A 20820-nucleotide genomic window follows, 5' to 3' on the forward strand; every position below is an offset into this window, starting at 1 on the left:
TAACTGAAATGTTTACTTGTATCTGGCATCCTGTCCATCTATATAAATTGTACATGTGCAGTGGCTTGTTTCCAGGTGTGGGGATATCGTGGGTCTCTGCGCTGAAGGCCCCTGACTGTCCGAGGCCCTGAGGGACTGACCTAGTATTGACCCGGTTCATTATCCATCCTCGACTACACCAGTTGGATTCCTGTGTCAATAAGACAGATGCTCTTAACATTCGTTTGGAGAATATGAATAAGAGCGTGGTCCACTGTGCATTACCATAACACCTTTACAGATGATAATTGTTTTTTTTTTTTCTGAGGTAATTTTATTTGTCTTTTTCATCACTTATAGCCGTCAAAATTGCAACCCTGTGGAAAGTACCATCAAAGGTGATATACATATTGTGTTTTGGCTGGAAAATTTGATCTAAGTGTTCCTGTGGCTCAGTGGTAGAGCATTGCATAATCAGCGCAAAAGGTTGTGAGTTCAATTCCCAGGGAACACATGTAAGGTAAAAAATGTTAGACTGTATGCACTGTAAGTCGCTTTGGATAAAAGCATCTGCTGAATGCATAAATTTACATTTAATTTTAATTTAATTACCATCTCCTGACAAACAACAGAGTTTTGAGGTAATAACATCTCATCTAAATCAACATTTCTGAGTTTACAAAAATGAACAGGCCCCAGAATATTTTGGAAATATTTGTTTTTACCAATGACAAAGCTTTTAAAGTGACCATTCAACACATTGCAAGTCAAAGGAAATATGTTGGCTTGTAAAAAAAATGGCATATAGAAAAAATAGCTATTAAATTCACAATAAGATTTCATTTAAAAATATATATTTATATGATTTCTCTATATATTATACTATATAAGTGAAATGTTTTTTTTCTAGATTCTCTTCTATTTTCTCCATCGACTTCTGCCGTACCTTCACGGACCCTTGGTTGAATAAGTTTCAAATTTGAACAGGTTATAATACTAAGCTCGGTGAACATCTATGATTTACTGTGTTAATCGACACCCATAGAGACGACGGATCTTAAACCTGAAACGTTCCTCAATTGTGAGTTTTATCACGTAAGACCAAATGTTCCTTCACGAACGTCACGCTGAGAAACGATTACAGCCTGAACGGGGCTGGAAAGTGTATTTTACAGCTTAGTACTGTAACACCGTCATCTTTTCCTTTAATTTTAAAACACATGGTGTGTTCCGAAAGGATTTAATGCGTAATGTTCTATGAATGACTAAGAGCCGTCATCATCCACTCCATCAATTTCCCCATTATTAGCTCCCGTGGTGGCCGTGCTCTAAGCAACAGCGATTGTCTAAGTGTTATTGTTCGCCCTGGCTTGATTAAGGATCGCCGCTCTGAGAGCTTCTGGTGGTGGCTCTGAGTCGACAACAATAGATTGGGAGTCTGGGAACACCGTGTTTTCCATGATGTCAGTCTAATACAACTCTAGATCTCCACTCAACTGTATTTTTCCCCCCTCGTTTTTCGATTTACTCCACCCTCTCGTGCTCCTCATGATATGTTTCTGGTACTGTGTGCATGTCTTTGTGATTTTATGTACAGAACATCCTAACCCCAATACTGAGTGATGTGTTTACTCTACTCTGTGTAATCAGGATGTGACCGCCCACGACCCGATACAGTGCAAAGATGCACACCAACTCCACTTGCCAAATGAGCCGTGCTCTGGCTAATATATTTGAGTTGCAGCCTTGAAACACACTTTACGAGCTGTTGGGCAGGTCCATACTGGAGTAATGAAGAGCACGGGTGTGTTGCGCTCTGGGAAAACACCTGAAAACCGAGAATGACGAGAGCCTTGAAACATAATGAACGTGATCCGTTTGTCCAGGATGCGGGATTGTGATATGATCTAGACACCAAACCCAATATGTGTGCCGCGCTTGAAATGTTATTACTGTGAACTAATATTATCAATCTGCTTTGTTGACATGGTGTTCTCGCTTTATTTGCATTCAAACAAAACAGACTAGATTAAACAAGGAAGTTCGGCGAATTTCTTTCGACGCTAACCCTTGCGAAGACTCTGTTAAACACAACTGGCTGTAAATGCGGTGGGTTTTCCGTTTGGAGCGTGTCGCGCAAGTTTAACCTTAATACTAGCGGAAGTCAGAGAGGCATTAGAAGAATATGTTTTCGCCTGGCTATTTTAGGTGCTTTTAGTGGGATGTGATAGGGTTTGTAAATCCTTTGTTTGTTGTTGCATCCATAAATGACAGGGAATGGTTGAGCATGCATGAAAAAAATAAAAAAAGTGGACGCTTCCCTACTTGAATGATAATTATGTTGCCGTGGGTTGCCTGGATACAAACCATGTGAAATCATTGGGGGCATCAGAGGTCACAGCAGAAATGCGGATCTCCTTTGTAACAGTAAGTCGTGTTCAATATGCGGAACAAAATTACCGCCTCACTGATATCAATTTATGACAACAAAACACAGAATTGGCTTAAAGCCACAATGGAGTCGGATGCGCTCGGTCCTAACCCCGTAATTGAGTTTTTGCCGTTAGTAATGGGACGAGATGTTATGAAATCTCCAAATAACATCCAATCCATAATAACAAGCCAATATTGAAATTCTTTTCAGACGTGATTACCTTCTTAACAGAAACTTCAGGAGCATCTGACCTGCAGTTTTCATAATAAGCAAAAATGCATGCGCCACAAGAGGAGCTGCAAGCTTTAATCACTTTTACAAATTTCATTGGAAGATTTCAGGGGGGGAAATCTGTTCGTTTCTGAAACTCTATGTCCCAGATTGTTCCTTCCCCACTGACAGAAGTGAGCTATGCCACAGTAGAAGGTAAATCCCATGTGGATTTTAAAAGCACTTTCTGACAACCCAAAGCCTTCGTATTCCTAATAACTAGCATGCATTAGCAATGAAGATTAGCTACAAATTTGCACCCTTGGCAAAACCATTAAATCTAGCGCAGACATAGCCATCATGGTAATGAGTGAAGTTTGCATTTTGCCATGCTATATTGTTTTTGTTTTTGTTTCAGCTTCTATTTTTGGCAAAACAATTTCTGCCACACAGAGGTTCATTACTAAAGTGCATTTAGCCAATTTCACAATGCTGCTTCAATTAACATGGGGTTTGTCTATTAAAAACAGGTCATTCCAAATTAGCTCTTTAATCTTTAATTCAGTAATTGTTATTTTTTTATATTATTATTAAGAAATGTTGGCATTTAAGTTGTTTTTTCAATTTTTTCTTAAAAAAATGTAATCAAATTATATAAAAAAACATCAAATAATAAATAAATGAACAAATAAACATTATGAACATAGGTATAAATGCACTCTTTCTGCTTTGCCAAAACACTGTTCAGGTGTCAAATTCAAGTGAAATACATTTTTCAAGAAAATAAAAATGACTTTTTTAGGGACTGCTGCATAATTCATATTTAAATTGCAAGAAGTGTGACCCTCGCAGTTTTACCTGACATTGGAAATGTGAGCAAATTCAATGAAAGACATTTAAGCGCTCTTCTATTATGTCTGTCCAATAATGATTGGAAGTGTTTTTCCATCTTCTCAGATATTATCCGATATGGATATTCTGTCCGCTTGGAAAGAAGTTAAGTGACAGACTACTAACAAAATGGAAAGTAAGATTAAAGATTAAATTCTATAAAGTGATGATCAGTTAAAACAGGATTCGAAGAAAAGATTTGTTTTGGTGGCTGCACTGTGATCTTCCAATAGGGTTGTTTAATGTCATCGAACGATTCTGGTTCTATATCCCTGATGACATTTTTTTATATGTGAACTATTGTTACACTGAATGACAGTTAAGAGGATATCTTCTGCAAATCATGGTAAAAAAAAAACATGAGTCGTTATTTTTTTTTGCACAGAAAACAATGCAATTAAACAAGACATGTTTAATTGCATTGCATTTAATTGCAAAGTTTAGGGAGGGGGGGGGGGGGACTGTAAAAAGCTGTAGTGAACTTTTATCATCATTTTAACTTTTCTATTGTAATTTAACTGTACAAACTGGCTGAGCACAAATCTAAAAACTTCTCCCGAGTTGAAAGTACAGTATATATTTGGATGGGAGATTGGACAAGCGGACTGGATGAGATCCAGAGAGTATTAACTCGGAGTACTGGCATATTCAGACAGAACCTGTTGTGGGTGACGGAGGTTCGGCGAGACTTTTCAATAAATAGCACACCATCTGTAGCGGGATGTAGATCCAGGTGATGGCTCATCTCTTAAAGCCCAACACTTTCACCAGGCTTTGTCTGGGACAACTTCATAGATTTGCGTTTAGGTTGTACGATTGTGTACATCTCATATATAAATGTTGACAGGCTGTTTAAAAGGGTGTGTGCTGGGACATTTTCATTTTCCAATAACGACAGTGTTTACTATTGTTTACCGACTTTTTGAAGAGATGCCCGAGCTGAAGAGATGATGGCAAGGACAGATTCAGCCAAATGTGTAACTTCCATTTTCTTACTGAGAATTTACTCAATAAATCAACTCAAAATGCTTTATTGAATAAATCAATGCTCTTTGTGATGCTAGCAAAGCCAAGGTCATGCTTGAATGTTTGTTACTGCAATCAAAATGAGATGTGAAATTTAAGATATGAAAGTTCATCATACTCGATGTGTTGCACTTTTTGAATACGAATAAAGATATGAAATGTTTCATTAAATAAACATCAAATTAGTGCCATGGTTATTTGCATATATGCCTGAAAATGAATTAATAAATGAATGAAAGGTAAGCATATTTAAAGATATATATATATATATATTGATAAAGTGAAATACTTTGGGCCATGAAATGCGATAACAACAATAAATAACAGATTTGTTTACCATTTCATTTTGTAAACAAGTACTTTATTTTGATGAATGTAATTTTGTTTAAATGAACAAATAAATAAATAAAAGTTTATATTAAATGCATTTCAAAGGCACAGCCTAAAATACAATAAATATTCAATAAAACAATATATTATGGAACCAATTTATAATAATAATAATAATAATAATAATAATAATAATAATAATAATAATAATAATAATAATAATAATAATAATAATAAAGGGTCGTTTTGAATCATTTGTGCCCATTTGATACAAGCTGTTATGTGAAAATAATTGTTTGGATCATTGTGTACTTCTACCGTACACAAAGCTTTGTTTAAATATTAATAAAACACACAGATCAAAGTAGGAGCACATTACTCTTCTAATTCCTCAATTATTCAGTCCAGTGTTTAGCGACACATGCGCGTGGAGCTAATATGAGTAATTCACCTTTGTGGTTAACCGTCATTTAACTTACACAAGAGCCGTTTAATGTACTTTGGTGACGCATTTTCAATGCAAAAAGAGCACGACTGACATGTTCCTGCGGCTCAAAATAAATATTTAGTCTAAATCAATTAATAATTCTTCATCCAGCATGCTGTATTAGAGAGATGAGCCAATGTTGTGGGAAAACAGCAGGCAGTTTAATGGCCAGGAGGTGTGAAAAGTATTAAGAAACTGAGGGACTGTATCTGTCTGGTGACCTGTGTTGTTACGCTTCAGAAGGATGCATGCATATATATTTGTACATTTGAGATCCCTCTGTGTAGCACAGCACTGTAACTACTGTGCTCTAGGCGAAGAAGGACTGATTAACTAATATTGTTTCGGGAAGCTGCATAGCAGTTAGATATTAGCTCATGCGATTACACGCACAATGTATGAGCGCTGTCAGAAGATAAAGACAAAAGGAAATTATTGGAGGACGGAGGGCTGCGGAGCTCCAGATACTCCACAAATGCGTCGGCGCTAATAAGCTGAAGAGCCCACAGCTGAAAAATATCGGCCAATAGGATATCCGGAGAGCGCTTGCATCACAGCCACAACCTAATGACACTATATAGATGACTAAACCTTGAATCAAGTGTGAATAAAGTGGTTTAGAGAACAACACACGCATTGTTGGCGTGATAAAAAAACAAGGGCTAATCGAGTTAAGCTAACAGATGAATAAACATGAAATAAAAAATGACACTATTTAGTTTCATAATGCATGTTCCTGTGCACTATCTAGCAATGTATCTTATATTTTAACAACATAGCACTGATTTAGCTCCATTTTGGTACATATAAGACCAACAAATCAATCAGTTCCCAAGTTAATATCTTGTTTAATGGTTATTTAGATGCTTGCACTGGAAAACAAAGACTTGTGCAATTGCACTGGCATGCAAAATGTGACTCTCTTGCCACGCGCACGAGAGCGCAGCGCTCTTCTTAATTAGCTGCCAAGTGTGGATTTAGCTAAAGTGACTGGAAAGAACGTGACTGACAGAATGGCTCTTGTTTGGCAGGAACGGGGGGTAGGGGGTTTGGGAAGCATCGAGGTACTAATGCATCCAACAGTGCATCAGAAATCAGAGTGGGCAAAAAAAAAATGCTCTTCAGAATTTAAAACATCTTATGTAAAATCACACGTTCATTGTGATGGTCCTCCTCAGCTACACAGCAAATAAAGAGCCACTCAACTTCACACTCAAGAGGGCCACATAAGAGAACTGTATAGTGTGTGTATATATATTATAGGATTATTTTTTCATACAGAATGTGTCCTGTTTAATTCAATTACTTTCTGAGCAAAAACTAAAATATCATTTGGTATGATCACTTTTCACATCTTCATTAAGTTTATTTTTTAACTAAAATAACTCTAACAAACTAAAACAAAATAAAAACTGCTGGTTTGACTCTTGAGCTCTCGTGATAAAGAGTTTGCTTTATTTTTGTTAGTTAGAATGATACTGAATTAGACGCTATATTAAAAGTAGACTGCCGTTTTTCATAATTCGTACTACTCAAGTCTAATTTTCACTTTTCAACTTTTATGAAAGAGCTCATTATAATAAACACATTCATAACTAGGTATGACACGAGTCACAAAATAAAGTCGGATAAGACTGTTGGAGCACTATGTAATATAGCACTATGTAACTATATAATTAAACCTTTATTTAACTTTAACTTTAAATCAACTGCGGTTCTTTTAAACTCTGATTGGTCATATGAAATACCTAATTTCTGTGCTACATCATTTAATCTGACAAATCTGAAAAGAAACAAACTAATTGCTTGTGGAAAATTAATTTCCAAAATGGAGCAATTCTGACCTCAGGGTTATGGCACATTTATGAGCACATCTCTGCTGATGACTGTCTTTACACACTCGAGTCAATTATTCTGTGCGCATGAGTGTGTGTATGTGTGTGTGTGTGATCGTGTTTGATTGCGGAGGAAGGTTGAGGTCTGGGATTCACACAGTGAGAACATCAGGATCGCCATGTGAATTTGAATCTTGAGTTGACTGACGTGGGAAACAGAAAGAGGAAGTGTGTGTCAACACTGAGTAAACTGATGTGATTGAATGGTGCAATAGTACTGGACACCTTGTGCTTTGCTAATGAAACACACATTATACCTCCCAGTCTGGCTCTCTATGAATGAATCACAATGAAATAACATACTGATACAGTAATGCTTTAAACTAATTAATGTATAACTAATATGTAACAATACTATATTATATTACATTTATATAAATAAAATATCACATCACCAGACATTCACTGTTTTCAAGTACTGCTTCTTTAGATTAGAATCAGCACTTCATGTCAACTCTCTTTCTCTCTCCCTCACTATATCTGTCCCCTAGGGACCCCAAAAGACTCCGCCAATTACCTGTACATGAATTATGAGTAAGTGTCCTCAAGAGTGGGCATGAAAGAATGAAGGGAAATTGATGCCACCACTGCCCCAACCCATTATTTTTCTATTTTTATTTTGAAATGAAAATCCTTTTGAATGAATCATGTCCAGAATTTATATAATGCTATATATTGGTACTTGAGACCGCGGTCACCTGGATTCATTCAACGCATTTTTTTCAGTAATGTCGAGCATGATTCATCTGCTGGATTGGGAACTTTGCAATAAATTAACTGACATCTCAAAAGGGGCCAAGATATATTAAGGCATTAACAAAAGCACGAAATGGAAAATATTCAATAAAAATGGTTTTAAAATGGATTGGGACATGATTTGCATAACAAGTACACAGAGGAAACTTGCTCACCATGGTCTGTTCATCTCGTTCTTTAAAAACATTATAAAGAAATATGGGTGATGTGAATCACATGCGTTCAGATGATTTCAGTCAGAACTTTCCAGGCAAATTCATATTCCTCTTTTAGGACTAAAACAACGATATAAAAACAATGAATGCACATTTTGTGTGTACTTGATGTTTTGCTGCCAGAGGGAATCATGGGAAATGTAGATTGATTGCACAAGTCTGTGAGCTCATCAACCAATTATCTATCGCTATTCTTCATCAAGAGGAAACAATAGATTAAACATCAATTGCATCCTTGATTATAAATTTACATTTGTCTACAAACTGACTTTGCCACCTCGGAAGTCCACCACATCTTCTCTCTAGAACCATTTTTTTTTTAATTTTTTTTTTTATTTGCATTAAGCATTAAGACAGAACAGACGAAGGCCTCGGGTAGAATGGTTAAATTTGTCCATCTTGTGGCATTATTAAACCGAATGAGACTGGCTGGCGTGGATTCACGACCGGCCTGCTCACACAAGCTTTTCTCGTAGTGATTAGATTACTATTAATTTATGTTGGCCATGTGTGCAAGGTGCCATGGATTCTCTCATTCTTATGACAAAATGAAGCAAATAAAAGAATTTAATAAAACCAGTGGTGAACTACTGGCAAAGATTTACGAGCGTTTTCAAGTAAAACATTAAAATTAATGTTCTGGGTTCAATAAAAGTTAGGCTGTATCGACAGTACCTGTGAAATACCATCAGTTAGCACAGTGTATAATTTAAAATCATCCCTCATTTTGTAAAAATGAACAACTTACCAGCAAAAGACTACCCACAGACTGCCTTTGTATGTGTGAAGCTGTTACCAGCGTTTTTTACAAACTCAGCAAATCTAAATTATTGTCTGTGACAACGAACATTGTTATATATTTACTGTCATACACTATTAAATGCTGTTGAGAGAACTTACATTGTCAAACGTCAAGTTTTTCCACACTAAGAGTAAAACTGCTCCCTGAGGTAAATGTGTAACAGCCAATCAGATTTAATTCTTAATATACAAACCATAGACAGTAAAAGAAATGGACACAGCGACCCCATTGGAACTCAACTGAGACAAGTGAAGCCCAGTTTTAGCGTTTTTTAGCACTTCCGTTTCTGACGCGCAGACTCAAACTAAGCTTGATGACTTCAGCAACCTGTTTGACAGATTTAAATCTTCTAGTAGCTGTGCGTGCAAACTGCCATCGTTAATCTTGCAGAGACGGCGATCTTGAGCGGGGAGTTCTTTGGCGTGAGTGAGCAGGAGTAAGTATTCTGATTAATTATTTTGTATAGTATTTTAAAATGTAACGCCAGTACGCCATATTAAGTTAATTGCCTGCGAGCTTCTCCACCTGTCTGTACGGTAATTTCTCTACTGTACGACAGAGGGTTGAGTGGTTATGACGCAATCATTAGCCTATTTTTTACAAAAACTGTTTGTACGGGGCCATAATGTAACATAGAAGGTAATGGAGCCCTTTATACATTGTCGTGTATCTTTAGAAATAAATAATGGACAAATGGAGTCTTTAAACGCCTCAGATGTAAAGTTATTCGCTGTCAAAGTGACGCCAAAATGATTGGGAGTCAATGGGATGCTAACGCAAGTGAAGTTTTGCTACGAGATGGCAGCACGCAGCCGACTTCAACTTCCAGTCAACTTCCTTCCCGCCTGATACAAACACATTGAGCGGGACTTTGGACCAATGAGGTTTCGCTATGGGCGGGGCTTCCTAACGTGATGGCGTGAAAACAGAAACGTGAGGGAGTAATGAAAGTCTGACTCGTTTCGGAAAATCAGTTCTTAAGAAAAGGTTTCAAAGTCTTTGTGAAAAAGCTTTTCTTACTAACAGATGACAGAATCTCTATCAGATTACTACGCAACGAGTCCGAAAGAGACGGTTTGAGCATCAACTGCTCGGACCGATTCAGTCCAATTTGTGATTGAATCATTTAGTTTGGTTCGTAAATGAATCGTTTAGAGCATTTTGTGAACCTGATTCAGTTAAAAGATGCTATTCAAACGAGTCTGTCGCTTGTTCCAGCCATGGCAGTTTGGAATATATAAAATGAATGGAAAATATTATGGAGTATGCATCTGCCATTAAAATAAATGGGAATACTAACGGATAGATCTCCAGGTACAGACCTTCATGGATGAAGTGCATCTAGACGTTCTCCAATATTTTTATATTAGAAAGCATGTCAGGGGCTCTTTCCAAATCACTGGAAGAAACTACAGCATAATTTTATTCAGTAGCATCTAATGGCCTCATTAAAACTAAAACACTTATTTTCCACTGCTTGTGTTCCCTCGGTGATCCAATGTTTACCTCAATTTCCAATTTGTTCTGTTTTAATATTGACAAGTACACACGCACACAAAATGCACGTACGTTCTAAGAGAAACATGAGATCTCTGTCTGGCAGGTCTTCAAACTCTGTAGCAACTTTCCTCTTAGCAAAACAGCCACAAGGGAGCGGGGCAACAGATGCATAGAGGAAACCGTCTGAAACACTGTCTACAGATTCCCAGCGGACCCTGTGTGAACGGACTACCGGAGGAGCCTGCTTTTACTCCATGCTGATTTGCTCACCGCAGGAACTACTTACTTTTTAAGTGTCTCATGACATTTGTGGCCTTCCTCATCCAAACCACAACATCATCATAACGACATGAAGCTATCTGACCTTTAGGCCATTTTCAGTTCATGTGACAAAATTTATGAACATTCTCCAGGGACTAAAAACTCAAGGTTAAATTCTATTTTTACATCTCAACTCGCAAGCTTTCCTGAGTTCAAAGTGACAGCTAGCGTCTTTACGATGACCTGGTTGTTGAATGAATGTAAAACATCCCCAGAGGAAACTTTTACTACTCAGATGTTGGTCTTTTAAAACTCAGGTCTAATCTAATGGAGCTCTCGGAACAGTTCTTTTTAAGTATCATGACGAAATGAAAAAGTCCAATGTAAAATTTAAAAAAAGGAAGAAATAAAAATAGATAGGCTATACAAAATACTGAACACATGTATCGCACATAGAACATGTCCAACCTGGTCTCATGAGAACTCGTAATCATTTGTACGAAATGGCAAAACATACAACTTGGGCTGCACAAAAACCTAAGATCCAAACCAAAACCTAAGCATTAAGCCTAACCTGTAAATCTACCCATGATTGTTGTAGGGATAAAAAAAAAGTATTAAAGTTGTACAATATATTATGGTTTCGCAAGCTTGTAAAAATTTTGAGATTTTACGAATTGTCATTGAATGTGATCATGTGTCTTAAATGCTCCCAGATCGCTTGAAAATTGTCAGTGATTCAGCATCCCGCATAGATCATTCCACCAGCCAGGAATTGTGAACGAGAGTGTTCTGGAAAGTGATTTTGAGCCTCTCTGTGATGGTACCACAAGGCATCGCTCTCTAGCGGATCTCAAGACTTTTGGCGGGGATGTAGATTCGTAATAGTGAGTGGAAGTAGAGGGGTGCTGAGCTTGGGGCTGTTCTATGTGGAAGCATCAATGTCTTGAACTTGATTTGAGCCGCAACCAGTAGCAAGTGCAATGAGATAAAGAGAGGTGTAACATGACAGATAAAATATGTTACTAAATAAATACACAATTGATAGAGAATAAGAAGCTGACGTCTGATTTCTCCAGCGGTCAAATTTTCCATGTTTACAATGGTAACGGTAATGGCTAGCGTGCACAGTCTTTTGCATTGCTATAATCCACATCGGATCAAGTTATTTCAAATACTACTCGTTGCTGATTGAAAGTGAGTTTTGAGCTCAACTTATTTTAAAAAGTCTTTAATTCTGGTGTTATAGCTGTTAGCTTCATGCAATGATCCGCGGCGCTGACGATCTCCAGACGCGGAGAAACTTCACCTTTGTTCATAACCACCTTTGATGACCAGCTGACCTTCATAGTCCACATTGCAAAGACTCTTGAATGTGCAGGTTTCCATTGCACAAACATCAGAAAGATCAGGCCCTTTCTTACGGAGCATGCCCTTTCGAACATCTCTTTCAAACATCTAACATGGGCTCTTTTGGGCTCGTTGAAGACCAGTCGTGCCGCTGCATTCTGAATAATTTGTAGAGGTTTGATTGAGCTTGGTGGAAATCCAGCCAGAAGACCATTGCAGTAGTCCAGTCTATAAAAGACAAGGGCCTGGACAAGAAGTTGTGTAGCATGCTCCTTTAGAAAGGGCCTGATCTTTCTGATGTTCATATTTCTTTGTGACTAATTTTCAATCCTGATAAATTAATTCATTGTGATCAGTGCATCTCTTATTATAGTAAAACATTGATGCTTTTGGGTTAAACATTTTCAAAAGTCATATGAATTACATGGTTTTGCGAATGCGTAGAAATGATGACATTTTAGGAAATGTCATGGAATTGTCCATTGCTCACTATATAACCCCACTGGAGTCTAAAAGAAACATTTGCAATGTTCTTTTTCAAATGGTGTCACTCTCAAACTTTGCGCACTGAATTGAAATAATGGACCCCATCAGCATTCATCTCATGTCGTTTGTGTCCCCGCTGACTAATTTTATAAACTGCCTTCTGCAATTAAACACTCGAAGCGCTGCATTTCTTCTGTTTGTTTTTTTCTCAAATGCACTGTGAGACTGCTTCACTGTGCTTACCACACACACACACACACACACACACGATGACTCTCTGGCACACAGCTGCATTTCAGTGGATTTAAGTGTATTGCTCATTTGACAAACACAAATTGATTTCCCACAGGGTGGATTGCGAGCAAAAAGTAGGGTCCAGGATGGGGCAAACAAATCCCTCCCATTTCCCATCGCTCTCTTTAATAATAAGATGTCTGCTTCTTTGTTTGTCTGCTGTAAAAAAAAAAGAGAGAAACTGTCAACAACATTGAATAAAAAAAGCAGCGGGGTATCTTTTGAAAGTACTCAGCCTCTGTTTAACTTGACCTTTGAGGCTTCTCAAATTTCTGGATTTAAAGTGGATAAAAACTCAGATCTGTCGTACCTACGCATGCGGATAGCTGCGAGCCAAGTCTCAAATCTGGAGCCCAAGCGTTTTGGCTGTTGGTTCTGTCATTCAGTGCAGTCATCTGCTGCGGTGAGGTACAAATAAAGTTTATCATGCAGTGCAACATATGCTAGCTCTCAAAAGCCATGATGTGACGCTCATTTTCTCAGTCATTTTGTCTAGCCTGCCTCCTGTTTAAGCTTGGATTACGGTCCTGGGAGGCCCCGGGAACAATTCTTTGAAGGCCCCCAGTTGCTTTTAGAATTCCACATAGACTTCCGTTTCTAAAGTTCATTATTTCAGATGAGATTGTTGTCACATACAATGGTAATCAGATGCTGTCAATAGAGATTACAGAGAACATTCCTTTAATTAAGTTGTGTATTTAAGTTTATTTAAACATACATTAAATAATTAATCACTAACAGGTAAGTAAAATATGAGTACAAAGTCTAATATTTTGTGAAATGCTCTTCTATTCATTTAATTTCTCTACCGAACTAACCATCATATATATATATATATATATATATATATATATATATATATATATATATATATATATATATATATATATATATAAAATACAACAAGAATGACTGTTAGATAATTAATAATATCAATAATATTATCTTTGTTATCTTAATTTTAATGATTTGAAATGTAATTATGATTATTAACTTAAACTCAAATAGTAATATATTTTATTATTATATATGATAGGCTACTTAATGCTTATGTGATAATAACAAATTAAAGAAATTAGCGTACAATATATGGACTTATTATTTTCATTATTATACTTTTTAATGTATATTTTAAACTCATATTTAATGTATATATTTTTTAAGTTCATATAATAGTTATTGCAACAATAATTATTGCAATTTAATAACAATATATTTAATAATTATTATTATTATTGAATTTTTTCTTTCCTTTTTTATTTTCTTTTTACTTTATTCTTTCTTTAATTTTATTATTTTGTGATTTTACTAAGGCGTAACATTTATTTCTATTTATTTTCAGATTTATAGATGTTGTTTTTTTAATTGTATAATGTGTTATTATTATAATTGTGTAAAGGTATTTTAAGATAAAACAGCAGCAACAATAATAACAACAGTTGTTGCTATTCTATAAAATCAATATATTATTATGACGATAATTGTACAAAGGTATCTATAAGATAATATTAATAATCATTATTATTATTTAAAATTGATATTATATATTTTTTTTCTAAACATTAAATTCTAATAATTATTGTGATTCTTTTTTCATAAACACCAAGGAAATTATCATAAAACATGTAGTCTGTTATTTGTCAACACAAAAGTAAAAAGAACCAATCATTTCAAAGACATAAGCACTGTTTTGTCCAGAATTATTGGGGTCTGTTCATTGAAGAGTGGCATGAAACCTTCCCTGATAATAATAATTCATATTATTATTACAATTGTTAAATAAAAATAATAAAATATTACTTGTTTGTCTGATTGATTTTATTCACAGCCCTGTCTCTGTCAAACTAGCAATTGAAAATCCTCTCAGCCCTCACCTGCGCTGATGTAATTAACTATCAAGTTTCTCTCTCTCTCTCTCTCAAAGTTGACCAAACACCCTCCTTCACACTTTTGAAGTGCAGCTCATCAATACAACCCCCTGCACTCCCACTGAACGTCCGTGTCCATCAGCGTCTCTCTGGTCTCCCACACACTCTTCAGGACGGCCCGCAGGATCACGCCCCCTCCAGCTCACATCAGGTCACATATCTCAAACGCTGTGGGGCTGCCATATCTTTAGGGTTCCCATTTAATGCTTTTATGTCAGTTCGTAAAAGGTTCGGGACCGGCGCTACAGGTCCGTGTAATAAAACCTTATTTTAAATTTCGTAATTATCACCCCGCTGTCTTGACGATTTAATGATGATTATAAAAGAGATTAAATTATCTCGATCCATCATAATTATGAAGGTCTCTGTACACTCTCTCCAGCATATAAATGTATCGCTGCCACTGGGGATCTTCACCGCGGGCGCGGTTTTTTACGCTTTTTGTTAAATGCTATTCCTGAATTTGCTCTGAGGGGGGAAAAAATGAAATGCGTAAATCACATGCAGAGCAAACAGGCACACAATCGACCGGGTTTCTGGGGTGAACGGTCAACTGAGACATTCGAGTCAAACTGAGCTGAGAGACGGGCGAAATAATTAAAACTGACGAGATAATCGCAACTTTTCTCATTTGTTCATTAAATGTGAGAAAGCCGAGGAGATTGAGCAATTCCATACGATTATCAAAGCTTAGAAAAGGTACAAAATAAGAGAGTTAGAGGAATATTTAGCAGATTAACGCGTGATTGGTCAGTTTGCATGTCACTCAAAGTCTTTCCTAGAATAATCTAGTTGATGCTGTCAGTCAGGAATCGGTCTATAGCTACATAAAATTGCTTCGTTTTTGTTTTTAAACTTTCAAAACTGTGTATTTTGGTATTTATCCCAGTCAGCGCTTTGTTTCCATTGTAAACGCATTGCTGTAAACACAATTTCTGCTTTTGTGAAGACACATTCAGCTCTTTCAGAGTCTGATCCCGTAAGTGGAGCTTTGCTTTTCATTAGAAAACATTCTCCAGTTGCCTTTCCAGAATGATTACAGACAGACAAAAAAAAAGGAAAAAAGGCTCTGCACTTTTTATTATTTATATTTTTTGAGTGTTTTTTTTTCTTCTCTCTTTATATGTGCTTACACCATTTTTTTTGTTTTGTTTCTCAGACCTCAATGGTTGAACACGTTGAAAGCACAAACGGAAAACCAATATATTGAAGTGAGCCATACATAGGTTTTTGAGCTATGGCAATAACGCACAGTGACAGGTAGTTTTGTAGATGTCATTCAAGACCTTGGTTTACATCCAGTTGGACTGGACACTCACTCTATCTCTCCACAACTGGATCTGGGGACACTACACGCATCCCGAAGAGGAAAAAAACCACCTGACCTCATCTTGTCCTGGAGAAACTCTGTTGCCAGTCATTCGATATCCTGCTAAATATTCCACTTTATTTTGTTGTGCACTTCTATAAATCTGCCAGGCCGTTTGACACAGTTTATCAGTCGCAGGCTGACACTATCCCTTGTGTTGTCATACTAAAGATCCATCCATTATGTCTATGGTGACAGATATAAAGTACATCAGAAGCCGGAGAAATCTGTTGTGACACCGGTCTGTCAGTTTCCAGTCAGACGAGCTCAACCTCGTTTTGCTTAATGGTCCACAGCCAGATTTCAAATGAACCGTTACTGGCAAGGATAAAAAAAAAATACAATAAATCCACCGAACAATATCAACACCTTCACAATTAATTACGCAATATGTCAGGGAAAATAAACGGGGCCCTGCGAGAAAACACATCGACGTGCACGTTGCAACAACAGTTTTGCAGCACATTATGAAGCTTGAAGGCCAAGTTTGTAGTGCTTTGACATTTAAAAAAATAATAATAATTCACATTTTAATCAGCATCCGGCATGGTTTGTGATGCACTGTCTTTGACTACGTCCCCCCCCCCCACGTTGGCGGATGCCTAATTACCAGAATTACGAAACCACACCAACTCACTGTATATCAAGAACGACACAACAATACACTTCAGAAATGGACGAATCTGAATAGTGCCCTAATTGCATAATCATGCATTGTCGCGATTGTACAAAGCACGGAAAGAGTCCGTTTTTTCCTCTTCAGACACGTTGGCTTACTGTACACAAGTACTTCCTATAAACGCCGGGCGATGAATTGCACTGGCTAAAAGAAAAAGCAACCCATTCACACCCCTCTCCTGTTATCTCTCCGGCAGAGGATCTTCTTGAAGGATCTTCGGAAGTCGTTATTGAAGATGGTGTATATAATGGGATTGAGGGAGCTGTTGCAGTAGCCGAACCAGAAGAAGAACTTGAAGAGAGTTTCCGGCACACAGCTTTTGCAGAATGCGGTCAGCGTGTAAGTGAAGAAGAACGGGAACCAGCAGACGACGAACACGCCTATGACCACCGCCAGCACGAACGTGAAGCGCTTCTCCCGGTTTTGACGACCCTTCCACCTGCTGGTCTTGGTGGTCTGAAGGACCTCGTGCTTGTCGCCGTCCCCCGGTTTGATTTGGCTCAGCTTGGTCTTTCCTTTGGAGCTCTTCTTCTTGAGGGAGCAGGGGTTGGAGACCTTGTGGTCCGAGGAGGACGATTCCTCCATGTCCACGCCGTTTATCTCACCCTTGATGTCCGGTTTAGGGTTGGGATTCCCGTTGAGCTTCTCATGGGGGTCGTTCTCCTTCTTGCCGGCGTCCTTTTTCCTCCGGTCCCCAGGGGGCGCTCTGGTCCTCTTCTTGGCGATCTGGTAGATTCGGATGTAAACGAGGACCATAATGATGCAGGGCAAGAAAAACGAGCCGATGGAAGAGGAGACAATGTACCATTTTTCTTCGTTGATTTTGCAGGTGTTCCCCTCTTCCTTCTTCATGGTGATCAGAGGCGGGAAGGAGATCACGGCGGCGATGATCCAGACTATAAAAATAATGCGCTTGATTCGTTGCGGCGTGCGCTTGAGATTATACTCGATGGCTTGCGTGATCGACCAGTACCTGTCCAGACTGATGGCGCACAGGTGAGTGATCGAGGCCGTGCAGAAAAGAACGTCCAAAGCCAGGTAGATTTCGCACCAAACCTGTCCGAAGACCCAGCATCCCATCAGCTCATTCGCCAACGAGAACGGCATCACCAGAGTGGCCACCAGTATATCAGCGGAGGCCAGCGACACCAGGAACAGGTTCTGAGGAGCCCGGAGAGCCCGGCTCGTGAACACGGCGATGATCACCAGCACATTGCCAAAGACAATGAGGAGGATGAGGAGCCCCACCAGGACGCTCATAGGAAGGGCCACCAGCAGGGTGTATGGCGTATCTGTCCCATTGGTCGAATTGTCACACCTCATTGCTGAGAATACCAAGCTCTTCCTCTCACAACTGAAATTATGTTTTTGGTTGATGACACGTCATTTTTTCCATATTATTGAAGACCAAAGTGACTTTTTTGGTCATTTTGTCATCTAAAAAAAAGAGGAAAAACAATTTAAATTTCAATAATAATCATATATATTTATAGAAACAAAGGTAAGTAATAATATTAAGAAATATAATCGATTTATTTCTCACACTTTGTTCAAAAATACCACAACTCGCAGCAAAAAGTACGACAGGAATGGACCTTACCTTAGAGAAAAAAAGCCTGATACGAAGCACCAACTTATGAATCCAAGAAATCTTTCCTCAGAGTGTAACTAAGTCGCCCAGCATGAGAAAAACGGCGTGATTAATTTCTCGCATCTCGTCGGTGGAGCATGTGAAGACGGCGCTTCATCACCAGCGCTCAAATCAGCTGTGCGCGCACGGAGCTAATCGAGGCGCGAGCACGTGTGCCTGCTGTGCGCGCGCTGCGTGTGTGCGCGGGAGAGACCGGCGCCTGGCAGAGTGTGAGTGCGCGCGCGTTCTAAACGACCTCCCTCGCAAGCCCCGCCCTCTTTCCTCCAAATCCACGTTGTTTAGCAGCCACCAAGAGAGGCGCGGCGGGAAAAGCGTGTCCAGAAACCACTGAAAACACATTTTAAACGCGCCTGACTGGTTTAAATCAATTAAATTACTTGTCGTAGTGTTTGCCTGAACAAGAGATAGTAAACTATTTATCATTGATAAATTATCATGGATTTATTGGTCTAAAAATAAATACACGCTTGTTTTTATACAGTTACAATTTAATAATATATGGCTGAAAACCAACCTTTTTACAATTCCCTCACATTTCCATGTCCGTGGGATCCCTAATAATATCTGAACACTTTACTGGAAATAGTTTTTAAAGGATGAGGAGAAGTGATGAATGAGAAAGATGTAAACAATGCAGCTGGAGCGAGGAAACAGCGACACCTTCCGGAAACACAAGCACGCTGTATTCACACTGTATGTATTTACACGGGAAACTCTGGCCGCTGAGATGCACTTTACTGCAGATTTAAGCTTTAATCCCGAGCAGAAGTACCTGGCTGTAGCTTTATGGCAGTTTCGAAGACCTTGATGAGCTTGCAGAAGTGGAAAGAGTACAAAAGTACCATTACATTTATTTACTTAAGTACAAGTACCAGTCTAAAAATTAATTTACATTTTAATAACTTTTAGATTTTAATAAATGGGAGGAAGGCAAAAATGGGATAGACCAGAGATGATAGATGGGAATTATGTAGTGAACAAATGTGAGCAGTGTAAAACAAATTCTCCATCTCATCATGGGATGCTTTTTAAGCAGTATAGGAGTTCTCACATATGCTGGTCATTTTTGGGATGTTTTAATTCAATATCATTTTAAACTCATCAGTTAAGAATATTTACATTTAGTTTTAAAGTGCCCCTATTATGGGTAATGAAAGGTTCATATTTGGGTTTGGGAGTCCCTAACAACAGGTTGACATGCATGTAAGGTCAAAAAACACTTTCCATTTTTTTAAATATGTAGGGCCGGGACTTTAACGCGTTAATTGAGATTAATTAATTACACAAAAAATAACGCGTTAATTAAGATTAATTAGTTACAGAAAAACATTTCCCGCATTTTTTATAACTTATTTTTGCACCGCGGTTAAAATTAGTTACAATTTTATTATTTTTCTCACTGGTTGAGTTTCGGCGGACCGATTATAGCTACTGAAGCACCAACTAGCGTTCGCATATCACCGCAGCACATGATCGAACCTCAAGTATCACCTCAACGCAAAACATATAGCAGCTAGCGTGGACTTTACACTTTATGTTGAACTATGTATTATTTTGTTGGTGCAACAGTTTATGTTGAACTCTTTATTGTTTTGGCCAAGGTTATTGAGAGTTGGACTTAGTATGTTATGGCCTCTGAAGCAACAGAGAGATGTTTTCTAATAGTCAGTGTTTCCAATGTTCTGAATGTAATTGACAGTATTGTGTTTTACTTGAAAAACACTTTACAGAAGGTTCCAGCACCTATAAGCTTCCTGAATTTCTGAAATGTACTATTTCTAAATTGTTTCTAAATATGCTATTGCTACACTTCATGGCAAAAATTGCACTGGTCTGCTAGACTTGGTTGAACAAAAATAAACAATATTTTGTTGCTTAAGCTTATGTATTCAGTCTTTATTCAATGGTATACTATAAATCCATGTGAAAAAAAAAATACTTCTCACTGTTCTCAGGTCAAATATGTATATGCGATTAAAATGCAATTAATTTCGATTAATTAATTAAAAAGCCTCTAATTAATTAGATTAATTTTTTTAATCGAGTCCCGGCCCTAAAAATATGTAGTTATTCTTTTCTTTACTTGCTCAACGACTCCCAAATGATTCGTTTCACTATTATATTTTCTCAAACCCCTTCTTTGCATGATGCTAATCTGCGGTGATTGGTTCGATTTGTCTCATTTTCATTGCATCTGATGCCTGATAAAGCAGTGTTTGTGAGTGCAGTGCTGCTTTGTTTACAATGTTACCAAGGAAACATCTATTTTTACGCTCC

General features: G+C 37.8%; 1 protein-coding gene across 1 annotated transcript; it reads right to left on the reverse strand.

Moving 5' to 3' along the window:
- Positions 1-15920: 15920 nt before the first annotated feature.
- LOC113065077 (alpha-2A adrenergic receptor) lies at positions 15921-18825 on the reverse strand. The gene is made up of 2 exons (XM_026236207.1): positions 18493-18825; positions 15921-18329 (listed from the first exon to the last, which is right to left on the reverse strand). Exon 2 carries the CDS (start codon positions 18213-18215, stop codon positions 17058-17060), a length of 1158 nt encoding a protein of 385 aa, XP_026091992.1. The 5' UTR covers positions 18216-18329; positions 18493-18825; the 3' UTR covers positions 15921-17057.
- Positions 18826-20820: the final 1995 nt, after the last annotated feature.

This window comes from Carassius auratus, chromosome 47 (assembly GCF_003368295.1).
Source record: "Carassius auratus strain Wakin chromosome 47, ASM336829v1, whole genome shotgun sequence".
NCBI lineage: Eukaryota > Metazoa > Chordata > Actinopteri > Cypriniformes > Cyprinidae > Carassius > Carassius auratus.

Excerpts from the sequence above, each read along its gene's own strand:
- LOC113065077 (XM_026236207.1), bottom strand. The coding sequence starts at position 18,215 with ATGAGGTGTGACAATTCGACCAATGGGACAGATACGCCATACACCCTG.